General features: G+C 33.1%; 2 protein-coding genes across 4 annotated transcripts; one reads left to right on the top strand and one right to left on the bottom strand.

Annotated features, from left to right (window-relative positions):
• Positions 1 to 171: 171 nt before the first annotated feature.
• LOC139495100 (zinc finger protein 436-like) lies at positions 172 to 4,891 on the bottom strand. The gene is made up of 2 exons (XM_071283252.1): positions 4,802 to 4,891; positions 172 to 2,243 (listed from the first exon to the last, which is right to left on the bottom strand). Exon 2 carries the CDS (start codon positions 2,052 to 2,054, stop codon positions 312 to 314), a length of 1,743 nt encoding a protein of 580 aa, XP_071139353.1. The 5' UTR covers positions 2,055 to 2,243; positions 4,802 to 4,891; the 3' UTR covers positions 172 to 311.
• On the top strand, positions 4,699 to 23,245 carry LOC139495102 (zinc finger protein 226-like). 3 transcript variants are annotated; one of them, XM_071283255.1, is made up of 2 exons: positions 4,699 to 4,821; positions 19,254 to 23,245. In XM_071283255.1, the coding sequence occupies exon 2, from the start codon at positions 19,291 to 19,293 to the stop codon at positions 20,962 to 20,964; it is 1,674 nt and encodes a 557-aa protein (XP_071139356.1). In that variant the 5' UTR covers positions 4,699 to 4,821; positions 19,254 to 19,290; the 3' UTR covers positions 20,965 to 23,245. The 3 variants fall into 3 exon arrangements, with proteins under 3 accessions (XP_071139356.1, XP_071139357.1, XP_071139355.1); XM_071283256.1 differs by lacking the exon at positions 4,699 to 4,821 and adding an exon at positions 9,632 to 9,727; XM_071283254.1 differs by lacking the exon at positions 4,699 to 4,821 and adding an exon at positions 10,669 to 10,755.
• The last annotated feature ends 4,679 nt before the right edge of the window (positions 23,246 to 27,924 follow it).

Genomic DNA, 27,924 nt, shown 5'->3' with positions numbered 1-27,924 from the left:
GAACATTTTAGCAAGTATACAAGGCAACATTCGCACCAAGCACAGTGAAAAGGGGTTTATTATTAATATAAGTTGTAATAACTTGTTTCTAAATCGACTATGAATACATATATGTTTAAATTAATCCCACTGACGCTCAGACTAATATAAGTATTCCCTTAATTGCTAATAATATTTTTCAAACGTTTATTAATAAAGTAAGGCAATACAAAAGTTCAATGTCTTTAAAGTTTCCTTCTTTAAAATTATATGTATATAGGGTGGAGATTCAGCTAAACGTACATTCTATATATATGAATTGCTTGTTTTGCTTAATTTGATTTAAGTAATTTGGTCTTCTTAGCCTTATGTTTTGTAACGTGTGAAGCATAAGAAATTGAGAGGCTAAATGTCAGACCACATATCTCACACAAAAATGTTTTTTCACCAGTATGTGTTCTTTTATGCACTTTTAAGTTGGATGTCCGAATAAAATCTTTATCACACATATCACATTTATAGGGTCCTTCACCATGTTCATCATGTCTTAAATGTCTGCGTGTATGTCTTTTCAGGTCGTTGTTACAAGTAAAACTTCTACCACAAATATCACATGCAAACGGTTTCTCGCCACTATGTGTTCTCATGTGTACTCGTAAGCCTTCCTTTCTAGTGAAAGCTTTACCACATTCCTCGCATTGATTAGGTTTATCGCCAGTATGTGTTCTCATGTGGGATTGTAAGTGTTCCTTCCTACAGAAAGCTTTATCACATAACTCACATTTATGAGGTTTATCACCTGTATGTGTCTTCATGTGTCTCTTTAAGTCAGAGAGCAGACTAAATTCCCTTTCACATACATCACATTTACATATTTTACTCGGGTTTTCGCCTGTATGTGTTTTCCTGTGTTTCTGCATGTGAGAACGCTCACCAAATGTCTTATCACATATATCACATGTGAATGGTTTATCACCGTTATGTGTTCTCATATGATTCCGTAAGTGATGACTCCGACTATAAGTATTATCGCATAAATCACATTTGTATGGTTTAGCACCAGTATGTGTTCTCATGTGCATTTCTATGTGTTGCTTCCTAGTGAAATCCACGTCACAGACACCACATTTAAAAGGTTTGTAGCCTTTATGTACAATGCAAGACTGATCACATCCTTTATTACATAAGTTACATTGGCACATTTTACCATATGCACTAGTTTTGCACCCTTTACCACAAACACTACCCTGGTACTCATTAACACATTCAGTACCAGTATCAACTTTCTCACTTTTCTGAAATGCCTTATCCATCACTTGGTCTGTACAAGTCTGATATGCCTTATCAATCAGTTGGTCTGTACAAGTCTGATATGCCTTCTCAATGAGTTGGTCTGTACAAGTCTGATATGCCTTATTAATCAGTTGGTCTGTACAAATCTGATATGCCTTATCAATCAGTTGGTCTGTACAAGTCTGATATGCCTTATCAATCAGTTGGTCTGTACTGGTTTGATAAAGAGGGATGAATGTCAGTTTATTTTTCTTTTCAGGATCAGACAACATATTTGTTTCTGTCTTGTCCTGTTCGCGGTGTATCGTATCTAACTTGTCGGTGGATTGTTCAGGGGACATTTCAGTATCAGAAACCATATTTTTTTCTGTCTTGTCCTGTCCGTCGTGGAACGTCTCTAATGTGTCTTTAGGTTGTTCATCATGTTTATGGGAGATTTTGGTATCAGAAACCATATCTGTTTCTGTCTTGTCTTGTGCAAAGAGGAACATCTCGAAATCGTTTGTTGGTTGTTCAGTGGAAATTTCGGTATCAGAAACCATATTTGTTTCATTATTATCCTGTCCGCCGTTGAACATCTCAAAATTGTCTGTTGGTTGTTCAGTGTAGATGTCAGTATCAGAACCCATATTTGTTTCGTTATTATCCTTTCCGCCATGGAACATCCCTAAATTGTCTGTTGGTTGTTCAGGGGAGATCACTGTTAAAATCTCTTTATTTTCCGTATCTGAAAAAGTATCTGTTCCTGTCCTCTCCTCCCCACCATGGCTATAGTGTAACATCTCTTTATTGTCTGTAGGTTGTTTAGGGAAGACAACTATTTAAATATCTATATTGTCTAGTCTGATTAGAATGACATATATTGTAGTGGTGCCTGCTATATTTCCATGATCATGATGTTTAAACCTTTTACTTATGATATGATTTGCGCCTTCTTTTCCAATCTTTAAAATTTAATTCGTCCAAATCATCTAAAAATGATAAAATTTAATTATTACATAATGAATATAATCGAGCTACATATAAATCAAACCATACTTTATAAATCCCTCGGAACACCTGAAATCATCCCAAGTTTTTGGTCGGGTTCGTATTTTTGTAACCCTGTTTGTGACACTTTTCACTCATCAATGTCAATAGCCAAGAGTTATACTCATATATAAATTTGAGTTATTTCCCTTTGAACAGAAATATTGAAAAACCGTTTTCACGCAATTGAGTTATTTCCCTTTGAACAGTAATGATAAAGAACTAATTAATAAGTATTTTATCAAAAGTAGATTTCTTTGGAAAGTTCAACAATTCATCAACAAGAAAGGCAAAATTAAGAAAATTGAACTTGACCTTCATTTATTCAAAGAAAACAACTAAATGTGAAGAAAAAAACAATGTCAAAGAGATTTCATCTTGATCAATGGACCCACCTGCCTGCCTTCGCTACATTGAAGACCTGTTGGTGACCTTCTGCTGTTGTTTTTTTTTTTATTTGGTCGGGTTGTTGTCTCTTTGACACATTACCCATTTCCATTCTCAATTTTATTACATACATGACATACCTAATTCACACAAAAAATAATTCAATAAACAATTGACTTGTAGAAATTAAGTTTAAATGGTTAACAATACTGTGGTCATGCAACTTGTGCAAGTGAGAAAAATATATACAGATTAGTCCCATACCTATAAAAGTTTTTTGAAAATAAAAATTTGATTGATAGCGTCGAAAAAAATATGTACCTTTAACATTTAATAATATAATTATTATCATGATTATACACCAGTCATGCCAGTATCTATATTTTTGGCTTTTTAACTTTTTTGGATTCGAGCGTCACTGATGAGTCTTATGTAGACGAAGCGCGCGTCTGGCGTATTTACTAAATTTAGTCCTGGTATCTATGATGAGTTTATTTAACGAGAAGACCTCATTTTGGGTGTCGCTTCTCTTCTTTCCACAATAAATTAATCATCATGCCTCTGTGTCCTATGGGTACAGTGCATAATCGCATTTGTCATCCATTCATATGATTATTCAGATTGAGTTATTTTGGGTGAAAAACGAGCAAAAAGACGTCATGTTTCCGTCATTGGGCGAAATTTTAAGTCATATTAGACTTCCGGTTTGCGTTTTTCTGTATACTTGAAACATACATAATTACTACGAATACAGTGTATTTTCTGTCTTCTATCCGTCAATAGACGAAATTTAAGTCAGATTAGACCTCCGATTTGTGTTTGTTTTTTTTAACTTTGAAACAAATACATATACCACGAATTAAGTGTATTTTCTGTCTGATTATCATTTTCAAGTTTACTATCCACGGCAGTCACAAGGTTTATTTTATAGAGAGGGTGAAGATCGAAATTTCAGGATGGACCATTTCGGGATCCGGGATTTCTTTTTTCGAATTTCGGGATGACGAGATATTTAATTTGTATAATAAATTCAGAACATCGGAATTTCATGTTTTTAAGCCCGGGATATATTGGGATCAGGGCCACTCCGCAGTGGCGGATCCGGACATTTTCATACGCAGGGGCCCGCTCCGGTCATGCTTCAGTGATTTCCTATATAAGCAACCAACTATTTTCCAGAAAAAGTGTGGGGGGGGGCCTAAATCCGCCTCTGCATAGTCTGATATAAAAGGCCCCGAAATGATAATGTAAAACAATTCAAATGAGAAAACTAACAGCCTTATTATGTACAAAAAATTAACGAAAAACAAATATCACTGAACCACTGAATTACAGGCTCCTGACTGGAATGTTCATAATACATGTTAACTAAATGTATGTTCATAATGAAATTAATAGAAAACAAAAAATGGGAATTTGGGAAAAAAAGGAGGAGGGTTAAAAAAAACATTTTCCTGTCCCCAAGTACCTATGACTTTTGATACTCTTCCTGAAATTATCAAGTCATTAAATCTTTTTTCATAATTCTTCCTACAACACTTTACATCCTTGAGGGCCCTCATGGGGTTTTTGATTTTGTGATTACTTGGCCGTTTTTTTAGTGATTATTTGATTATTAAGCCAAATATTTCATGATTATTTGATTACCTAGGACTGTATTTTTAGTTTATGATTATTTGATTACTAAAGATAAGCAAATATTTAATGATTATGTGATTATATTGGCAAAAAAATGGTGATTATGTGATTACTAGGACCCCCCCCCCCCCCCCCCCCCCCAATGAGGGGCCTCATCCTTTCAAATACGCTCTGAATGCCCGCGATTTCGCGGGTGTGTTCTAGTATATATTATAACATTAAAACAAATTCAGAGACCCCTTTAAAAACCATGTGTGTATATAAATATGCACTTTAATTTTGTTTATTTAAAATATTCATTGTACGTGATAGAGTTTATAGTAATGTAATCAATGTTAAATGTGCTTTCCATACATTTTCCAATGTAACAAAGACAGTATAATGACTGTGAATCATTTTGGTTTAAAATACACGATATTAATATAGTTCGACACGGTTCAGTGAATATGTAACGTGGAAGAAATATAAAACTTACCTTTTATTAGACTAGAAAAGGTAAATACAATTATATAAGTATTTTTTCGTTTGTGCTAATATCAAAACAAACTTCGAAGGGAGGTAATAGAGATATACCTATGGAACGCATGATTACAAACAATGTAATGCAATATAAAGCATTTTATATACATTTTATAAAAGTTCTTCATTCGTACCAGTGGCGTAGCTAGGTAATTTTTACGTGTACGCCCGAACCTTTGCGAAGGGTTTGAGGACTCCAAACGTATCCATGTCAAACAAGTTCTTGTAGTGGATTAGATATAGGGAGCGAGGCCCAAGGAAGCTAATGAGTTAACGAGAATGAATACCATTCCTGTCATTAAAAACTCATCAGTAGCAACATACTTTAAAATCTAAATGGTTTATATTTGTTATGTTAAATTATTCATTTTGTTAATTTGAAATATAATGATCATTGGATCCAGTAGCTTTTAAATATGTTTTAAATGAGCTGTGAGGGTAAAGCAATTAACAAACAAAATCACCTTTCTATTTCCAAATTTCGTAAATGAACATTAATTGTTTAGGTGCAAAATGAGATATCGTAAAGGGTTCTGTGGACCCTATTTATTTTTGTCAAGGATTCCCCCCGCAAAAAATGAATCCATTTATCAGTCCATTACAGGATTTTAAAAAAATCCAAATTTTCTTTAGACATTTTTTCTTGATCTGGAGTACTAGTTTTGGGCCAAGTTTCATGACAATTTATGAAGATTGGTGCATTGATAATTTAAAAAAAAGTCATACAGTCTATCAGTATAATACTGAAAAATGAATAAACAAATAGTTAACTTTAAAAACTTTGCTTCAGACAAAAATAAAATGCTTGGAATCTGCTGAAGTTTCATTCAATTCGATGAAGTTTTGACAATGAATTTGTTGTGTAAATTTTTAACCCCACACTATGACTTTTAGTACCCGTTAATTGTGTCCGTAAAACACGGGAAAACTAACTTCAATATTATGCTCTCAGTCAGTTTACTCTTTTGACCATAAACAGTTTCTGTTCAACTTCTGGAAACTTTCACAAAGGTTTGGCAAATTTATTATTATTTAAAAAATAAGTTTCTCAACATACTTAACCTAGATATTGACGTTGCCGAAGAAATGTAGGATCGCTATGTGACGCTTTGGTGTTATAAATACAAATGTATGTCACAGGCTCGACAAAACTGTAAACCACAAAATGAATCTAAGGAGATAAAGGATTGCTTAAAACAAAAGGTAAGGGAGTATAAAACTCACAGTAGCTTCAGACTTGACAGAAAATGAACAAATAAATGATATGATACCATTTGATTAAAAGTAAATTTCGTCAATTGATCCGCAATTACAAGCAAACGAAGAAAGAATTATAAAGCTGCTGTGCTTCTCTCAAGTTTTTATTTTCTTAATTAGATTAAAATATTTTTTTAACAAAATTCAAGTGTACGCCCGGGCGTTTTGACGTAAACGTAGCTACGCGCCCGCTACCTCAAATTAACCGGATTAAAAAAGAAACTTTTAATACAAATATAAGACAACAAATACCGTTGGTTTAACGGGACCCAGTAGTCCTAGCTACGCCCTAATATTTATTATAGGTGTGTTGATTTACCGTTGATGTAACGGGACGCAGAAGGCCTAGCTACGCTCTAATATTGAACATGTTTAATTCAAGGTATGTTGATTTACCGTTGGTTTAACAGGACCCAGTAGGTTTAGTTGCGTTCTATATTCAATCAAAGGTATGTTGATTTACCGTTAGTTTAACGGGACCCAGTAGACCTAGCTAAGCTGTAATATTTTATTAAATGTATATTGATATACCGTTAATTTAACGGAACACAGTAGACATAGCTACGCCCTTATATTTAATAAAAGGTATGTTGATATACCCATGATACCGTTGTTTTAACTGGACCCAGAAGGCCTAGTTACACTATCATCATGATCATGATATCAAATTAAAGTTACGTTGATATAACGTTAGTTTAACGGGACCCAGTAGGCCTAGCTACACTATAATATATTATTAAAGGTATGTTGATAAACCGTTGGTTTAACGGGACCCTGTAGGCCAAGCTACACAATATATAATTAAAGGTATGTTAATATACCGCCGGTTAGTTTAACAGGACCCAGTAGGCCTAGCTACACTATAATGAATAACTAAAGATATCTTGATATATCGTTGCTTTACCGGCATCCAGTAGGCCTATAGCTCTACGCTCTGACGTGTAATTAAAGGTATGTTGATATACCGTTGGTTAAACAGGACCAAGTAGACATAACTACGCTCTACTATGTAATTAAAGGTATGTTGATATACCATTGGTTTAACCATTGGTTTAATGGGACCAAGTAGGCCTATAGTTACGCTCTAACATTTTATTAAAGGTATGTTGATATACCATTGGTTTAACGGGTCTCAATAGGCCTATAGCTACGCTGTTATATTTAATAAAAGGTATGTTGATATACCGTTATTTTAACGGGAACCAGTAGGTCTAGCTAAGCGCTAATATTTAAATAAAGTTATGTTGATATACCGTTGGTTTAACGGGACCCAGTAGGCCTAGCTAAGCTCTAATATTTAATTAAAGTTGTGTTGATTTACCGTTGGTTTAACGGGAACCATTAAGGCATAGCTAAGCCAGAATATTGAATTTAAGTTATATTGATATACCGTTGGTTTAACGGGAATGATTAGGCCTAGCTAAGCCCTAATATTTAATTAAAGTTATGTTGATATACCGTTGTTTTAACGGGACCCAGTACTAGTAGGCCTAGCTAAGCTCTAATATTTAATTAAAGTTATGTTGATATACCGTTGGTTTAACGGGACCCAGTATTAGTAGCTAAGCTCTAATGTTTAATTAAATTACAATGATTTTTGTCAGCACAAGTCGGGATATAAAGGTACTGTTTTGACGTGAAATAATTTCCACTTTAGTTGATCTTAAGACAAAGCAGCCAATAACATGGTCGTCGTCGGGACTGGCATTTAATTGTTGTCTGCATTAGAACGTCTGTATTTTGCCATTTATTTTTGTTTTAGGTTAGACAGAATAAATATGTGCAAAAATGTAACACCTATATTAATGGACTTGCTACACTTTGGATTGAGTTGTCAGATGAGCTTCGTCATATATATCATCTTTAAATCAATTCAAAAACTTGATTAATTCTTGGTAGACCTGGCAGTTAATGCCAATGGTTTGCATGCAATACAAATTAATTTCTGTTGATTATTTTCGGTTTAATACTTAATTTTCAGGATGGCAAATTCATTTTCATTTGTTATATTTATTATAGTAAACTATATTCTATATAGTACTTTACTTTACATCACCATGATTACCTGCTGCTTTGTGCTAATTTTAGTAACTAACTAGTCTATATGTGCTTTAAATGTGCTTTGTATGTGCAAACCATTTTATTTTTTGCTTTTGTGTTTTTATCTCAAAATTGGGTGTATCAGTATGTGTTTGACTTGTGAGATGCTTAAAGAACTTTTGTGCCGCATGTTTATATACTGGTATGAACTCTTGCTTTATCATGTTTATATGTGTAATTTTGTGTGCATGACTTGCTATTTATCTTGCAATTGGGTGTCGTACTATACAGATACAGGCCTACAGATATCGCTATGCTGTATCTGTATACTATACAGATATCGCTTTAAAGCTGCGCCCACTGCGCCCACTTGAATGTGTATGATTGTCATGTCAATTTCAGCATGCATGTTTAGTGAATGTCAAGTCTGAAGCGTAGGACAACTCGTACACTTCTGTTCCAAAATTGACAATGTTTTGTTATTTGTTTTTACTGTTGAAATTAGTTGTTACGTTAAAATAGACAATTATTCATCTTGAGCGATGTATTATTGTTGACCATTCGAGATTCTTTTTTGCGATACCGTCTTCAGCGTAAAATGTGTGATTTGAATATTACTACGCAGGCCTCAAGGGATTACAAATCGAAAATAAATGCTAAATATGGTAGTTTGTTGTGTCTTTCAAAACACAAACAATCTACAGAGTTAATTGCAGGATAAAGACAATAACTGTTTAGTGCCTTTAAATATCAGCTGTATTTGCACTCGGCTCGAAACAGGTGTAGTCTTGCATACACCTTGTTTCCTAGCCTCGTACAAATACAGCGGATAATTGTTTTTCGCTTAACTTTATGTACCATAAGTTAAATTGTTATCGCAAGAAAAGAACATCTGAAATCTTGAAATGATCCAAGTATATTTTATTTTGAACATTATTTCCTTATGACAGAAACAATTACTTGCCAATGTGAGCATAGAATTAATATTTTCTATTACGTTCTTTAAATGTAATCGCACAGAAAAAAGAAAGACAAAATGTCAACCGGCAATCTGAAAAAATACAATGTATGTCGGTAAACAGTACGTGTATTACTTCTAGAATTATAAGGCGTAGTCCATCATTGGTCAATAACCCAAACAAGCCAGGGGCGGATCCAACCATTCTAAAAAAAAAGGGGGGGAGGAGGAGTTCCCATACAGGACAAATTAAGGGTGGGTTCCAACCATAAGTCCTGATTCAAATGCAACTCGTCCAAAGAAAAGGGGTTTCAGCCCCGGACCCCCTCTTGATTCGCAACTGCAATAACAATTAAGTATTATCATGTAGAAAAATAACAGAAGGAAACTACAATTGGCACACCCTGAAATAATGTACAAGTTTTGTTCCCGATCTTTTATAAGGATCACTGAAAGTTCTCGATCGGAACTGTATTCCAATTTTGCCAATAGTATATTTGATTATATATATATTTATTGAAAGTGCGTTCCATAAACTCCCTTTGCATTGTGTTTGGTGACCCACGACCTGGTCAAACGTGGTCAACTTGAGATCGTTTACCTTTGCTATTCTTTCACAATCGATTGGTAAGTTTTTATTAACAACATTTTGATATCACATTATGTCTTTGTTCTCTCGCACGGGAATAATAGTTAATTTATGTAGTACTATGTATACAACATGTGAAATTGTGAAAATATCGTTTACCTTTATATGTTAATATAGTTCTTTGTTAGATTGAAAAATAGATATATGTAGGAAGATGTGATGTATGAGTGCCAATGAGACAACTCTCCATCCAAGTAACAATTTAGGTGAGTACATAAACTGTATGGAAAGTCAAGTTTTGTTCCCGACTTGTCATAAGCCAGTTCTCGTTGCTGCATTCCGAATTTTCAATCGTACTAGAACACACCCGTGATATCGCGGATCCGTGACGGAATTAAAGTATATAACTATGCGTATGCCTTATTTTAGTATTGGTACTGTCATCCGCCAAAAAGTCATGCCGATTATAAAATGCACAGTTTTCTCTGCTTTTAAAATCTTTCTGTTTGAACCCGTCGACCTGGAACCTATCAATTATTGGTAATATTAATAATTTGGAAAACAAAAGGCCTGGAATGGAATATTATTTATTCAATAGTATAATATTATTTATTCAATAGTATACAGCAAAATTCTAAATACACCGTTTGGTGGTGCGCCTGTCATATGCGGAACGTAAAGATAAGGTAATAGGTAACAGGTGAATATACTATTGGTATCGGTATCGGACTCGACCCGGAACTACCTTATTATTCGCAATATTAATTACGCGGAAAACAAAAGAGACTGGAGTGGTATAATTTTTAATCTACACCTTTGTACTATATTAGTTATATATAAAGTTGAATTCTTTGATTCGTCGTTTTTACGTGATGACGGCTGACAAATTGGATCTCGTAAATTTAGTATTATAGATATTATCATGATTATTTGATAACATATTTATTAAAAGTGCGTTCCATAGGTTTATCTCTATTATCTCCCTTTGTATTGTGTTTTGAGACCCACGACCTGGTCAATTTGAGAACGTTTATTTACCTTTACACTATTCTTCCACATTATATTTGTAAGTATTTATATTGATTACATGTTGACATCGCGATGTCTATGTTCTCCCCACGGATAATAATAAATTGTGTACAAAAAATGTAAAAATGTGGTTTTAAAAGTCCCTTTAATATTTATTTTATTTTAAAAGTTCTTTGTTAGATTTGAAAATTGTATGGAAAGCCTATTTGACATTTATCAGTGTTTTTCACTTTATTTATTTTTTTACTTTAAACGGATCATAATAAATTGTGTATACAAAAATGTAAAATTGTGGTTTTAAAAGTCCCTTTATATTTATTTCATTTTAAAAGTTCTTTGTTAGATTGAAAATTCATTGTATATAATGTGTATATATAGTGTTTTTCTCTTTATTTTTTTTTACTTTAAACGCAATTTACAATTATTTCTTGAAATGGAGATAATTAAAATCCTATGTCCCAGTGTATGTAAAGTGCGGATCCTAAAATATCATTTTTACTGTATATGCCATAAATGTCTAATGTAGAATGATAAATAAACAGAAGAACTTTTTTTAATTTCTGAAGAAAATCAAGAAAATTAGTTAAAATGTATATGTTCAGAAATACATAATACTAATAAAACAAAGTAAGAGATGCGAGCGGGGTTTTATTGCGCCTAAATCCATCCAGCTGTGAAATATATACCAAAATAAGTGAATATTTAGGACATTTCATGAACAGATCGTGCAGGTGCTTTAATACTAACAGGTTAGATGTTTTTGCAGTAAAAACTATTCATTTTAATACAATTATTAAAGTTGTATAACGTGCAATATGTTTTGTCATTCAGTTTCTTCATATTTAACTAAATTCCACTATGATGATTTCGTAATGCTAGTCATGTTTACTGTCGAATAATGATACTATTCTTTCATTTTCACTGTGGAGCGAATCATTATTATTGTATATGCGGTGCATTTTCACTGTATAATTTTTTTTTATCTATTACAGCTCATTTCTTTGAGCATGTAAAGCAAGACTTTAGTTGATTGGCTTGCTTTTTTTTATTGGATAATCATTATGATAACACCCAATTTAATTCAAATATTAAAAATACAGGTTAAACTATGCCTATTCATTTAGTTTCTTATAAAGCGTATAGGGATCTTTATCCTTATTTTTTTATCCATTTCCATGACACTTCACCACTAATTACGTACATCTTGATATAGATTGCACCTTTGTTTTCCCGTTTAAAAGGTTTCACACTGGAGCCCTTTATAACTTGCTGTTCGGTGTGAGCCAAGACTCCATGTTGAAGACCGTATTTTGACGTATAATGGTCTACTGTTATAAATTGTGACTCGGATGGAGAGTTGTCTCATTGTCACATACGACATCTATATATGGCTCAAAAACGAAACGAGACGGGATAAAAAGGGATAAAAAAATCTACGCTACTTTTTTAATACATTTATAATGGGCTTAATATGCATCAAAATAGAGTAAAATAGTGGGTCGCATTTGGGTATAAGCGTCACGCCGGATTGCCGATTTTTTGCAAGCGTGACAGGTGAAAGTCAAATGATTGTGTAGTGAAAAACAGGAAATGAGGTCTAGCGGGACACGGATAAAAATTAGAACTGCATAGTATAAGCGGGATACGGGAATTCGACAAAACAATAAGCTGAATACGGGAATCTGACAAAACAGTAAGCGGGATCCGGGATCAGAACCCCCCAATGAGACCCAAGAATAAGATATTTTTGTTTATCATATACTTGTATAAAATATTACTAAAATTTTACAGTTCAATAACATTTGAAAATATCAAAAGGCTATGAAAGGATTACTAGGTTAATTGACCAGATTCTTAAGAATTTCCATAGCGGGCTGATAAAGGTACCTTTATTGACTGCTTCCGGAATGTTATCACATGCCTTTCCGTTAATTTCCGTGACGTTTATCACATGCAACTTCGTGCATTTCCGGAAATTTGATTGAAAACGAAAACAGAACGCGGAAAACGGCAAGTGATAAGACTTTTCCCAAAATAGTTGAAGAGCAAAATGAATTAAGTTTAACATGTTTTGAAAGACATAAATGAGGTGACAATATTATTGAAGAACATGATGACTGTTGTGACAAAACAAATAAAATACCTGGCATGGTTGCTATATCAATAAAACAATTAAAGTAAAGAACTTGTTTTGGTTGTCTGTAAATATCTTCTGAAAGTGCAAGGACAATCAAAATTGAATTTTAATAGTTCTTCTCTGTATATTTTCTGCTGAAGTATATGATAAAAAGATAATTACATGTCATTTTTCATATCAGACCCTTTATCGGCCCTCGTTCATGACATCAGCCCTCGAGCCTGCGGCTCTTGGGCTGATATCACAACCTTGGGCCGATAAAGGGTTTGATATGAAAAATGCCATGTAATAATCTATACATATTCATCCTATTGTTGCAGTCATACCTTCAATAACAAATGTATCCGATGCATGCATTTTTTTATTTTTTTTGGTCACTTTTTCAATTTTGTGGGGTCCAAATTTATAGACAAAAGTCCTTTAATATAGATATTTGGAATTCGTTGACATGCTGAATCTAACCGTGTATCTAGTTCGGGGATTTTTTGTCTAGTTGCTGAAATAGCACACATAGAGTTCCAAAGGGTCTAAAATAAACAAAAATGAATTGTAGCATGCATTTCGTGTACAATAACCCAAATGTGCATGGTTTTACCTCTGCGGTAGTATCCATTCGCGGATCTAGAATTTTTCATAAGTAGGGGCCCACTGACTGCCTAAGAGGGCCCGCTGCTGTCACCTTCCAGTGATTCCCTATATAAGTTAAAATCAAGGAGAAACGTAATCTGAAGAATACAATATGACATTTTGAGAATCGCTTTTGTTACACTGAAGTTTGAAAAGCTATATATTTGATGAAGAATGAATGAGGAGTTTGTATTTCAATTTGAAAATACATGTATCATAAATCCTAAAGTCATCAACTAAGTTTTTTTTCATTTGTTGCAAGTGCATTTATCACATAATTCTACAATAAAAATTCCTCGCATCTTTGAAAATTCTACATTAATAATGACTGCTCTAACAGTGATAATTCATCGCATCTATAGTTAAAATGGATCGCTTTCAATAATCGATATGCTATATTATGATGCTTTTATAACACTTATTTGAACTTTAATGCTATGTTTGTATATTATAAAGACATATCACAATGAAAATATGTTAAAACTTAACTTAAAATCCTGTAACTTGATATTTTCAAAACGTAAACAAATACAGTTTTCCCATGATCCTTTATTCTACAATAGACATACCCGCATATAACAGTAAAAATGAACTAGCTGGATTCGCACTTTATATACACTGTGTCCACTCGGGCATTTGTTGACAAATAAATAAATTAACCGATATGGTCAGTGCTCACTCTTTAATGACAATGTTTACAGCTTTTGGCCGCTTATTTGTTTATTGTCTATTGGAAAGTATTTATACAATAGAGGCAAGCTAGACATTTAAATAAGAAAACATATTTAGTGAGACGAGATCTTCAAAAATAAATTAGATTTTGTTAAAATCATTTATAGACCTTTGATTACAGCTAGTGGTTCTATAATTCAATGGCGATAAATGTACATACCTTTTTAAATTTTGGTCAAATCCTTAACAAGTTTCGTGCATACATGCATATATATATATATATATATATAAAAACATAAAATATTCGCTTTCCATTTATTACTTAATATTGGCTTCATATAGTTGAGTCAAATCAGTAATTCACTTGCCCTAAAAATATATCAAGCATCTGAACAAAATAACTTGGATTTCATTTTCATGATTTTATTAATCTAAATCCTATTAATATTAAAATGTATTTAACACCCATTAAAGAGAGAATCAACGCTATAGCCTTCGCCTCCGAGTGCGGGAATTTCTCGCTACATTGAAGACCTGTTGGTGACCTTCTGCTGTTGTTTTTTTTTCTACGGTCGGGTTGTTGTCTCTTTGACACATTTCCCATTTCCATTCTCAATTTTATTCCAGAAGCAAACGACTGACATCAATCAAAATACAAAATTACAAAATATACAATATAAACCAAATAGAAGACCCTCGTATGTTGATCAATGCAAATTCAAATGTGATAGGCAACATTATGTAAACTACTGTTAAGTGCTCATACTTTATCTATTAAAAGAGGGCGGTATCTCAAATTACCGGCAACATTATGTAAACTACTGTCAAGTGCTCATACTTTATCTATTGAAAGAGGGCGGTATCTCAAATTACCGGCAACATTATGTAAACTACTGTTAAGTGCTCATACTTTATCTATTGGAAGAGGGCGATATCTCAAATTACCGGCAACATTATGTAAACTACTGTCAAGTGCTCATACTTTATCTTTTGAAAGAGGGCGATATCTAAAAATACCGGCAACATTATGTAAACTACTGTTAAGTGCTCATACTTTATCTATTGGAAGAGGGCGATATCTCAAATTACCGGCAACATTATGTAAACTACTGTTAAGTGCTCATACTTAATCTATTGAAAGAGGGCGATATCTCAAATTACCGGCAACATTATGTAAACTACTGTTAAGTGCTCATACTTAATCTCTTGCAAGAGGGCGATAACTCAAATTACCGGCAACATTATGTAAACTACTGTTAAGTGCTCATACTTAATCTATTGAAAGAGGGCGATATCTCAAATTACCGGCAACATTATGTAAACTACTGTTAAGTGCTCATACTTTATCTATTGGAAGAGGGCGATATCTCAAATTACCGGCAACATTATGTAAACTACTGTCAAGTGCTCATACTTTATCTTTTGAAAGAGGGCGATATCTAAAAATACCGGCAACATTATGTAAACTACTGTTAAGTGCTCATACTTAATCTATTGAAAGAGGGCGATATCTCAAATTACCGGCAACATTATGTAAACTACTGTTAAGTGCTCATACTTAATCTCTTGCAAGAGGGCGATAACTCAAATTACCGGCAACATTATGTAAACTACTGTTAAGTGCTCATACTTTATCTATTAAAAGAGGGCGATATCTAAAAATACCGGCAACATTATGTAAACTACTGTTAAGTGCTCATACTTAATCTCTTGCAAGAGGGCGATATCTCAAATTACCGGCAACATTATGTAAACTACTGTTAAGTGCTCATACTTTATCTATTGAAAGAGGGCGATATCTAAAAATACCGGCAACATTATGTAAACTACTGTTAAGTGCTCATACTTAATCTCTTGCAAGAGGGCGATATCTCAAATTACCGGCAACATTATGTAAACTACTGTTATGTGCTCATACTTTATCTATTGAAAGAGGGCGATATCTAAAAATACCGGCAACATTATGTAAACTACTGTTAAGTGCTCATACTTTATCTTTTGAAAGAGGGCGATATCTAAAAATACCGGCAACATTATGTAAACTACTGTTAAGTGCTCATACTTTATCTATTGAAAGAGGGCGATATCTAAAATTACCGGCAACATTATGTAAACTACTATTTTAGGCATTAGGGGACAAAAAAAAGGTCCAACATAAGCATTTTGCTTGGTTTTAGCAAGCCACTATTAGCAGCCAATCTGGCTCTATTTTGTTAAATTAGCTGAGAAACAAGGTTGATGAGTTTTGCACTTGCGAGTGAATATTAGGACCTCATTGAATACTTATTCATATGACCTTCAATTCAACCCCTAGCTGATGATGGGTTATCGATGTATTAAGCTTTTTAAATTGTAAGGGTTTTGCAGAACAAATAGTATCGTCTTCTTTTGTTGTTAATCGCAGGCTCAACAAAAATGAGGAAAACATATTGAAGTTTTTCTATAGATACTATCTTTTGACTAGTTCTGTCAAAATTGGGTAAAAATCCAGGATGATTTATAAAATCTTATGTTTTAAAAACTTTAACTGCAGAGTGTATGTAATGTTAACTAGGAACAAAAGTAGTCCATTTATCATGTTTATAAGTAATTTGGAAAAAAGGAGTTTTTTACAAACTTTACTTTCGGACATTATCTTAGTATGATTATTAACATTTTGCTTCTGTCCAAGTTTGGTAGAAATTCAGGATATTTGGAGAAAGTTATTTTAAAGTTTTAAACCACAGTGCATGATTGAGATTTTAGTTTAACAAAATTATGAAAATCAATTTTCGATTGATATCATTGTCTTCCATGCATATATTTACGGAGTTTCAAGACCTATAAAACAACCATTTTCCAGTTTCAATTCACAAACACTAAAGAGTATGCACTTTTGATGTGCCTTATAGTCCTACATCCTTAAGTAAGCTCCCTTAAAATCCCTACCCCTTTACTTTCTTATTTGGTATCTTGAATTATGTTTTTAATTTTGAAACAAAAACATCAAGTTAGTAAATAGCTGTAAAAATGACAAAAAAAATAGTAATTACCAGTAATCACTGAAACAACTAGTAAATACATGTAATTACTAAATTGGCTAGTAATTACAGGTATTTACTGAAATGTTTAGTAATTACGTGTAATTCCTAATTTCACCTATTTACTGTAACATATATACCATATTTCACTGTTATAAGTTAATAAAATTAACGGTATCAATTTTCTTGCACCAGATGCGCATTTCGACAATACATGTATCTTCACAGCTGATGCTCGTGGCCAAAATATTTGAAATCCAAAGCTTATATAAAAGATGAACAGCTATAATCCAAAAGGTCCAAAAAGTATAGCCAAATCCGTGAAAGGAATCAGAGCTTTGCACGAGGGAGATACATTCCTTAATTTATAATAATTTCTAATATTTTGTAACAGCAAATTTTAATAACACAACATAAATCCGTATGTTCATGCCAGTACCGATAGTTAATAGTTGTCCAACGAATGAGTTCAATACATGGTTTGATAATAATTAGATTTGCATGACCGGTAAAGTCAGTTGAAAACTTTAATATTCATTTCTCATTCTTTAATAACAATATTCTCAAATGGTTGGCTTATAATTGTTAATTGTACATGTTGTATATTGGAAATTATTTATAAGATATCTAGACATAAATGTAGTAAATAAATAAAAATATTCAGCAAGACAATATCTATACAAATAAGTTCGATTTTGTCAACATCTTTGGAAGCTTTAGACCCTTGATAATGATTAGAGTGTCTTTAATACCGATTTTGTTGATATTTTTGTAAGTTTTGGTTGAAGCCAAAAAAAGAGACAACAAACAAAAATGATAAGCGATACAGGATCAATATTAAAACATGTGATTTGTGCCATGAATTCTATACTAGTAACTTCTCTTAAACACAAATGTAACTTGTAAACTAAGCAAACGATTCAAGTCAAAGAAACCATGAGGAAGGGAAAAGAGCCATATAGATACAATTGACCTATATATAGTGGTTTTCTTTTATCTTCTCTTAACACAAATGTAACTTGTAAACTAAGCAAACGATTCAAGTCAAAGAAACCACGAGGAAGGGAAAAGAGCCATATAGATACCATTGACCCATCTATAGTGGTTTTCTTTTAACTTCTCTTAACACAAATGTAACTTGTAAACTAAACAAACGATTCAAGTCAAAGAAACCATGAGGAAGGGAAAAGAGACATATAGATACCATTGACCCATCTATAGTGGTTTTCTTTTAACTTCTCTTAACACAAATGTAACTTGTAAACTAAACAAACGATTCAAGTCAAAGAAACCATGAGGAAGGGAAAAGAGACATATAGATACCATTGACCCATCTATAGTGGTTTTCTTTTAACTTCTCTTAACACAAATGTAACTTGTAAACTAAACAAACGATTCAAGTCAAAGAAACCATGAGGAAGGGAAAAGAGACATATAGATACCATTGAACCATCTATAGTGGTTCTATTTAACTTAATTCAACACAAATGTAACTTGTAAACTAGGCAAAAGATTTAAGTCAAAGAACCATGAGAAGGGGAAAGAGCCATATAGATAGCATTGACCCATATATAGTGGTTTCTCATTCTCCATGAAAGGAGACTTGAAAAAGCTATTAAATACAACTGCATATCAAATATATCTTTGACTTAACATATGTATCTTAAACTGATCTAATTACAAACATTTTAACCATGTTATTTATTCGAAGTCATTAAACCATGACAAATAGAGCAGGTTTCAATAACCAAGAAATAAATGTGACAATGCGCATACTTCTGCGCACCATATAGGAATGATCTACCACTAGTGATGACCCTTAGAATGACTTCATCACAAACAAAAAAACATTTTGATGCTGCTGACGAAAAATTATACAGTAGGAGGTAACAACAACAGCCATACAGTTTTGATTGAAATGTATGATAGAGTATTTTTATACTGTGAATTAAGTGTTGAACAAAACATACTATTTAAGAGTCATCTCATTATCTCAGTTTTCAACGTTAAATTATAAATTAAATTAATTTGCAGCACTACGTTAAACATTTTATCTGTATTTTAATATTTCTTTGATAGATAAATTATTGACCAGAAGTCAGATATCAGAGGTGATATGGAACAGACGTCAGATACCAGAAAAGATATGGAACAGACATATGATACCAGAGATGATATGAAGCAGACATCAAATACCAGAGGTGTTATGGAACTGACATCAGATTCTGGAGATGAAATGGAGCAGACGTCAGATACTGGAGAAGATATAGAGCAGTCGTCAGATACTGGAGAAAATATTGAGAAGACGTCGGATACTGAAGTCAAACCTCATAAATGTGGTGTGTGTGGTGATGGGTTTGATCAAATTAAATTATTAAAGTCACACATGCGTTCACATGATGGCGAAAAACCATTTCAATGTGGTATATGTGGTAAAGGGTTTGGCACATTTTTTTTATTACATAGACATATACGAGATCATATTGGTATTAAACCTTATAAATGTGAGACTTGTGGTATAGGGTTTACTCGAAATTATCATCTTCAGAGACACATAAAAAAACTATCATGTACTAAACAGTATAAGTGTGATTTTAGTTTGAGTCAGATGGATAAATTACAAAGACGTGAGACGATACATACTGGTGATAAATCATATAAATGTGATGTATGTGATGTTAGTTTTAGTCAGATGGATAAATTACAAATACATGAGAGAATACATACTGGTGATAAACCTTATAAATGTGGTATCTGTGCTCACGAATTTAGTCATAGAGTGGACTTGACGAGACATATGAGAAGAACACATAAGATTACAAACCCATTTAAATGTTCTCCATATAGTAATGGGTTCAGTCAGAAGGAGTGTAGTGTACAGACCGACACAATAACACCTACTGGAAATCTATCGCATAACGGTAACGTATGTGGTAAAGTCTTTAGCAACCTTGATAATTTACAGAGACACATGAGAACACACACAGGCATGACAGATAAAAAATCTCATGACTGTAACGTATGTGGTAAAAAATTTAGTAAAAATAGTGACTTCAAAACACACATGAAAACGCATAATTGTGATAAACCTTATAAATGTGGTTTATGTGGTACAGATTTTAGTCATGATAATGACTTAAAAACACACATGAAAACACATGTAAGAGACAAACCGTACACATGTGGTATATGTGATTCAGGATTTAGTGAGAGTCGTGGCTTACAGATACACATGAGTATACACACTGAAGGTAACTCCCTCAAATGTGATGTTTGTGATAAAGTGATAGGTCGGAATTCCTTACAGATACACATGAAAATACACAAGGGTAATATAAAAGTACATTTATGTGATTTGTGTGGTAAAGGATTCAGGAGAAAAGATGGCTTAAGGAAACATATGGGGACACACACTGGTTATGCTGTTAAAAAACCTCATGTATGTGATATTTGTGACAAAAAGTTTGAGAGCAGTTATGCCGTGATACACCACATGAAAGTGCACACTGGAGAAAAACCCCATTTGTGTGATGTGTGTGGTAAAGGATTCAGGAAGAGTCAAGTATTAGAAGTACACAAACGAACACACACAGGGGAACAACCTTTTAAGTGTGATGTATGTGGTAAAAGGTTTAGTCAGTGTTATTCATTAAAGAGGCACAAGATAACACATATTACTGGTTTAAAGCCATATGTATGTGATGTATGTGGTAAAATGTTTACACAGAGTTATACATTAAAGACTCATATGAAAATTCACTCCGGTTTTGCATCTAGTAACGGAATGTGATTTATGTTACTAGTATAAAGAATTTACTCAAATCGTGAAAAGTATGTTGATAATACATTCTGGCAATACATATTGTCATCTAATGGAATGCGATGTTTGTTTAAAAGAGTTAACTCCGAGTCATCTCTTAAAAGACTCATGTGAGAATCACTCCGGTGATGCATCTAGTAATGGAATATGAGTTATGTTACTAGTATAAAGAATTTACTCAAATCGTGAAAAGTATATTGATAATACCTTCTGGCGATACATATTGTCATCTAATGGAATGCGATGTTTGTTTAAAAGAGTTAACTCCGAGTCATCTCTTAAAAGACTCATGTGAGAATCACTCCGGTGATGCATCTAGTAACGGAATGTGATTTATGTTACTAGTATAAAGAATTTACTCAAATCGTGAAAAGTATGTTGATAATACATTCTGGCGATACATATTGTCATCTAATGGAATGCGATGTTTGTTTAAAAGAGTTTACTCCGAGCCATCTCTTGAAAGACTTATGTGAGAATCACTCCGGTGATGCATCTAGTAACGGAATGTGATTTATGTTACTAGTATAAAGAATTTACTCAAATTGTGAAAAGTATGTTGATAATACATTCTGGCAATACATATTGTCATCTAATGGAATGCGATGTTTGTTTAAAAGAGTTAACTCCGAGTCATCTCTTAAAAGACTCATGTGAGAATCACTCCGGTGATGCATCTAGTAATGGAATATGAGTTATGTTACTAGTATAAAGAATTTACTCAAATCGTGAAAAGTATATTGATAATACATTCTGGCGATACATATTGTCATCTAATGGAATGCGATGTTTGTTTAGAAGAGTTAACTCCGAGTCATCTCTTAAAAGACTCAGGTGAGAATCACTCCGGTGATGCATCTAGTAATGGAATATGAGTTATGTTACTAGTATAAAGAATTTACTCAAATCGTGAAAAGTATATTGATAATACATTCTGGCGATACATATTGTCTTCTAATGGAATGCGATGTTTGTTTAAAAGAGTTAACTCCGAGTCATCTCTTAAAAGACTCATGTGAGAATCACTCCGGTGATGCATCTAGTAACGGAATGTGATTTATGTTACTAGTATAAAGAATTTACTCAAATCGTGAAAAGTATGTTGATAATACATTCTGGCGATACATATTGTCATCTAATGGAATGCGATGTTTGTTTAAAAGAGTTTACTCCGAGCCATCTCTTGAAAGACTCATGTGAGAATCACTCCGGTGATGCATCTAGTAACGGAATGTGATTTATGTTACTAGTATAAAGAATTTACTCAAATTGTGAAAAGTATGTTGATAATACATTCTGGCGATACATATTGTCATCTAATGGAATGCGATGTTTGTTTAAAAGAGTTAACTCCGAGTCATTTCTTCAAAGACTCATATGAGAATCACTCCAGTGATACATCTAGTAATGATCAGTAATGTAATGTGATTTATGTTACTACAGTGTATAAAGAGTTTACTCTAATCGTAAAGAGTCTATTGATAATACATCATGTACATTCTGGCTATACATGCATGACATGATGTCATCAATGGAATGCGATGTTTGGTTTAAATAGTTAAATCCAAGACATTATTAAAAGACTCACTTAAGAATATATTCTTAGTCTTGTGATACATCTAGTGAAACGGAATTCATGTAAAATGTATGTGGTTAGGAGTTTGAACTACATGTGCATATACTAAATGTATGCTCATGAAAAGCTAAACGCATAGAGGATATAAACCTTGAATATGTTAGATGTACTGAATATCCAGTAAAAACTCTTCATGCTCTTTGTTACTAAGCCACATACAAAATCATAGAACACATAACTTGGATGTAAATCTTTGATATATTACATTTTGTACATGCAATGTATATAGTAAAATGTCTTTATAAATTGTGCCACTTCCTCAAACTCAGCCCTGTCAGTAAAGAACAAAGAGTATATATATAAACCTCAGACGTATAACATGTATTAAGTATAGGTCTTTTCAGGCAAACTATATTTAAATTAAGAACACCACAGATATGTTTTATCAGAAGTATGTTAAAGTTCTGGGCAACTCATAAGAGAACAAAGAGGATATATTATGCAATGCAGTAAACAAGCTTATAGATATAGGAAGATGTGGTATGAGTGCCAACGAGACAACTCTGAGTCTCCATTTAAGTCACACTTTGTAAAAGTAAACCAATATCATGATTATAGGTTAAAGTACCGTCTTCAACACAGAGCATTGGCTCACACCGAGTAACAAGCTATAAAGGGCGCCAAACATGATAAACTGAAGAGAAATATTCTCAGATGCACATATCTATTGAAAAAAAAATGATTCAAATATTCGAACATATGATATTCATTTTGTGTGGGGTTTTTTAGGTGGACGGGGGTTGGTGATTATTCATCTTTATACCTTTTTTGACAAGATCAATTCTGTATAGTTCTTATCAAAATCAAAATAATTCAACATCCTCTCCTAGAAAACAAGTGGACGTTACCTGGTTGTTTTTAGTTTTGTCAAATAAAGTTTTTCTTACATTTGTGTTTTATTGTAAACAATTTCGTGTTCACTGAGACATATTTATCAGACTGCATACATTGTATATTGCACACGTATGTGGTGTCAGTATTCCTCATTAGAATCTCGATTAAAAAAAGATGGTTTACAGTAAGCTATTCACATTTTCTCTAAATGACAGCTCGTTCATGGTAATAAATTGTTTATTTGATTCGCGTATTGAAAATTTGATGATAGGTATAGAAAGAAACACGATAGAAGAGAGGAGAAAGATACCAGAGGAACAGTCAAACTCACAAATCGAAAATAAACTGACAACGTCATGGCTTCAAATGAAAAAGACAAACAGACAAATAATAGTAAACAAGAAACAACACAGAATGAGCAAAGCAAACCCCACCAAAACGGGGGTGATCTCACGTGCTCCGGAAGGGTAATCAGATGCGGATCCACACGTGACAACCGTCGTGTTGCTCATGTTATTACAAACCTGGTAAATAGTCTTACTCAGTAGGTCACATTCATGAAAAGGGAAGGGGATCGTAGAAACATATCCGATATCTTATGTAAAAGGGTTACTAAAGTATTCCATAACGGTCAACCAACTCGAAATAGCGTTCATAAAATTTACGAAGGGACTATTTCAACTTGGAACGCTTGATTAAAAAAGCTTCCCTGTGAGCAGCAACCCCTTATCAAAGAAATCATGATAGGAAATACAATATTTGAAGATTTAAGGTGGGTGTATTTTGGAAATATTTGTAATGATTTTGAATATGCGTGTTTTATATAAAAGAGTTTTATAAAAATACAAAAAAGATAAACATATGATGTGTACATGTAAAAAACATTCAATATTTTTATCTAAAGTTTTGCAAATGCAAATATGATTTTTAAATTTTGTATAATCGTTTGAATTTAAAGTTTAGTTTTATTGTGCCAACTGTTGAGAAACTATATACTACAAAAGATGTGGTTTACATTTTAAATATAAAGGGTTCGGATAACGTCAGTATTGTTCACAGCTTGATCTATGTGTGTTTCTTACAACGGGATAATATTTGAAAGTGAAATTGTCTACCATTTCCTTATTTAGGGTATGCATATCGAATAGTACTTTGTGTCCTTGATTGATATGTTAATTTTTAGTATTCTTAATTGAAACATTATTGATTATCAATGATTATACATAAACAAATGTTGATTATTTAGAATAATTTCTCTTGTTTCATATTTTTATTAAGAAAAGTGAAGAGTTGTAATATTCAGAAAGGGAGAATGTTGATATTTGAATAAGCTTTAATTCAAATAAAATTTATAATCTCCATTTCAATAGACTTGTGATGTATTATGTTTTTCTATTTTTTTTTCAAAATATTGAACTATTCAGCGTTGCCAATAATTAATCTATTCTTTATTTTGTTTTCTTATTATGTGATTATTTTCGATATATGTGTAATGTGAATACTGTGGATCCATTAATATTCGTTGGATACCAATTTTCGTGGATTTCGTGGGTATAGGAGAACCACGAATTCAAATGTTCAACGAAATACAAATTTTGTAAAGGAATGAGTGTGGGCTTTTGTCAAAACCACGAAATTAAATATCCACGAATATGTAAGTTTTCCTCAAACCACGAAAATTGGTACCCACGAAAATAAATGAATCCACAGTATATGAATATACAATAAATTCATGAACTTTACATTTGTGCTTTCGTAAGCCAATTTTATCGTTTTCGTTTTTAAGTACAATACAGTGATGGAAGTTCTCCATCTTTGGTTGAAATTTCAAAGGAACATAGAGCAGACCTATGATTATTAAGGATTTCCTCTATGGTAAGTATCGTAAGGGTATATGTTGAGTTTCTTATTGCATTGTCATCACCTAATTCATTCAAGGAGATGTGGTTTGATTGCGAATGAGAAAACTATCCACCAAAGTTCAAATAAAGAGGATATAAGCAAACGAATGCAACATATGACTCAATAATGAGTAAACAACCTACTGTATGGTCGGCTATAAAAGGCCGCGACATGCAAACCATACATAAATTCAATTGAAATACTAACGACTTAGGTTTTACCTAATGCATAACAATGTACAAGTGTGTATGTGTGTCAACATTTCTCGTATGCACTTGATTTTAATCTTCCGATTAATTAAAGAGATTTCCAATGATTTCCTAGTAAACAACTATCTAACAGTCTCCAACTTAAATGACATGGATTCAGCTGGGTTGTTTTGCGTTGCTTGTTTTGCCAAATGACACAACTCTTCACAAGAGGCCTTATGACACAGAAATTAACAAATGTAGTTTACCGTACAGCCTTGCTTTGTATCGATCTGTTGAGTCATTTTCAACTGAATTCTATATTTAAGTCTTGTGTTCTACCACTGTTCCAGGTTAAGGGAAGATTATCACCATTATGTCTGTCCAAAGTCAAGTGCCTTCAGATCAGTTGTTTCGTTGACTTATGTCCGGTATCACTATTTTCTTACAATTCCTTTTCTTGCATTTTTTGCGGTATTTTTTGGCTCATTTTCAAGGCTGTACGAATGTCTAAAATTTATTATTTGATGGAATTTTTAGCTAACATAAACTCGGATATTAGAGTTCCTATAACTGCTCACCGATTGCACTTCCGGTTTACGGTTCATGTTGCTCTTCGGTGTTCTGTGAAGCGTGCCGTTGCTATTCAGTGTTCTGTGTAGTGTTCTGTTTACTTTTGTTTTGTCATTTTATCGTTTTTCCTAAGACAAATGTCTTGAGTGTTCGTATTGGACTTTTTTTGTTTCTTTTCTCTCTTTTGTAATTGCAGGTAACATAAATATTTCACTGTTTAATAGACGTAAAAGTGATTTAGCGAACTCAAGTTAGGATCACAAACCCAAACAGAGGGAAACAATGGCACAACAGAAATACTGAACTTCTACAAAAACAAACTCAAACATACATAAAAATAGACCTTTTGAAAAAACTGTCATATTCCTGACTTTGTACAAGACATTTTTTCCTGAAAAAAGGCGGTGGGGCTGATTTTAAGTTTAAAGGATTAAGTCGCCTTGGTCATTTACAGAGACATGTGAGAACACATACAGATAATGAATCTCGTGACTGCGATGTATGTGGTAAAACATTTAGTCAACGAAGTGACTTCAAAACACACATGAAAACACATCCTTGTGATAAACCTTATAAATGTGGTTTATGTGGTACCGATTTTAGTCATGATAGTGACTTTAAAACACACAGGAAAACATATATAAGAGACAAACCGTACACATGTGGTATGTGTGGTTCAGGATTAGGGAGAGTCATAACTTACAGACACAATAAGTATACACACTGAAGGTAACTCCCTCAAATTGGATGTATGTGGTGAAGTTATAGGTCGGAATTCCTTCCAAAAACACATGCCAAGGGTAACATAAAGGTACATTTATGTGATTTCTGTGGTAACGGATTCAGGAGAAAAGATTACTTAACGAAACATATGGAAACACACACTGGTTATGCTCTTTATAAACCTCATGTATGTGATATTTGTGACAAAAAGAATAAGAGCAATAATGCCGTGCTACACCACATGAAAGCACACACTGGAGAGTAGCCCCATTTGTGTGATGTGTGTGGTAAAGGATCCAGGAGGAGTCAAGTGTAAGAAATGCACAAACGAACACACAATGGCGAACAACCTTATTAATGTGATGTATGTGGTAAAGGATTCATGAGGAGTCAAGTGTTAGAAATACACAAACGAACACACAACGCACTTCATAATGTTCATTGTTATGTGAAACACATTTCTGTGCAAACACGTCGCATTTCGCAGTGACCATTGCTCAGATACCGAAATATAAAATAATTCAAAGCGGTGCAAGATTTATTTGTGTAAGCAAAATGAGATGCAAAGTTCAGCAACCAAATTAATACCTAACGAAATGACGATAGACTTCTTTACAATATTTCAAGTTTAAACATTTAAAAAAAAACCTGAATACGCGTGGATTATTTTACAAATAAATCCAAATATGCAATCAACACAACATCCCATTAAACAGCAAAATTGAAATCCACAAGTAAAAGAGATCTTAAGGTAATAAACAGAAACTCACTCCAATTCCTAACACTGAGAAAACAATAACCCCAGTTATATGTCAAATTTTGTATTATAATGTTCTTTCACCGATGTATTTCAAAAGTGCTGAACAATATTCATCACTATAGTTTTACATATTATGTTTTTTTTAACACTTGAATATAAATTTATTAAACTAAAGCTGTTAACAATGACCTTACAGCTACATCTTTAACTGTAAGGTACCATGAAATGTCTCAAAAATTAGCCAGTAATATTTTTGTAACATAGACATCAGAAGATGTGGTATGATAACAGATGTTGTAAATATTCACAGAAGA

Source organism: Mytilus edulis, chromosome 11, assembly GCF_963676685.1.
Source record: "Mytilus edulis chromosome 11, xbMytEdul2.2, whole genome shotgun sequence".
In the NCBI taxonomy this organism is placed as follows: Eukaryota; Metazoa; Mollusca; class Bivalvia; order Mytilida; family Mytilidae; genus Mytilus; species Mytilus edulis.
This window is presented reverse-complemented; position numbering and strand designations above follow the sequence as displayed.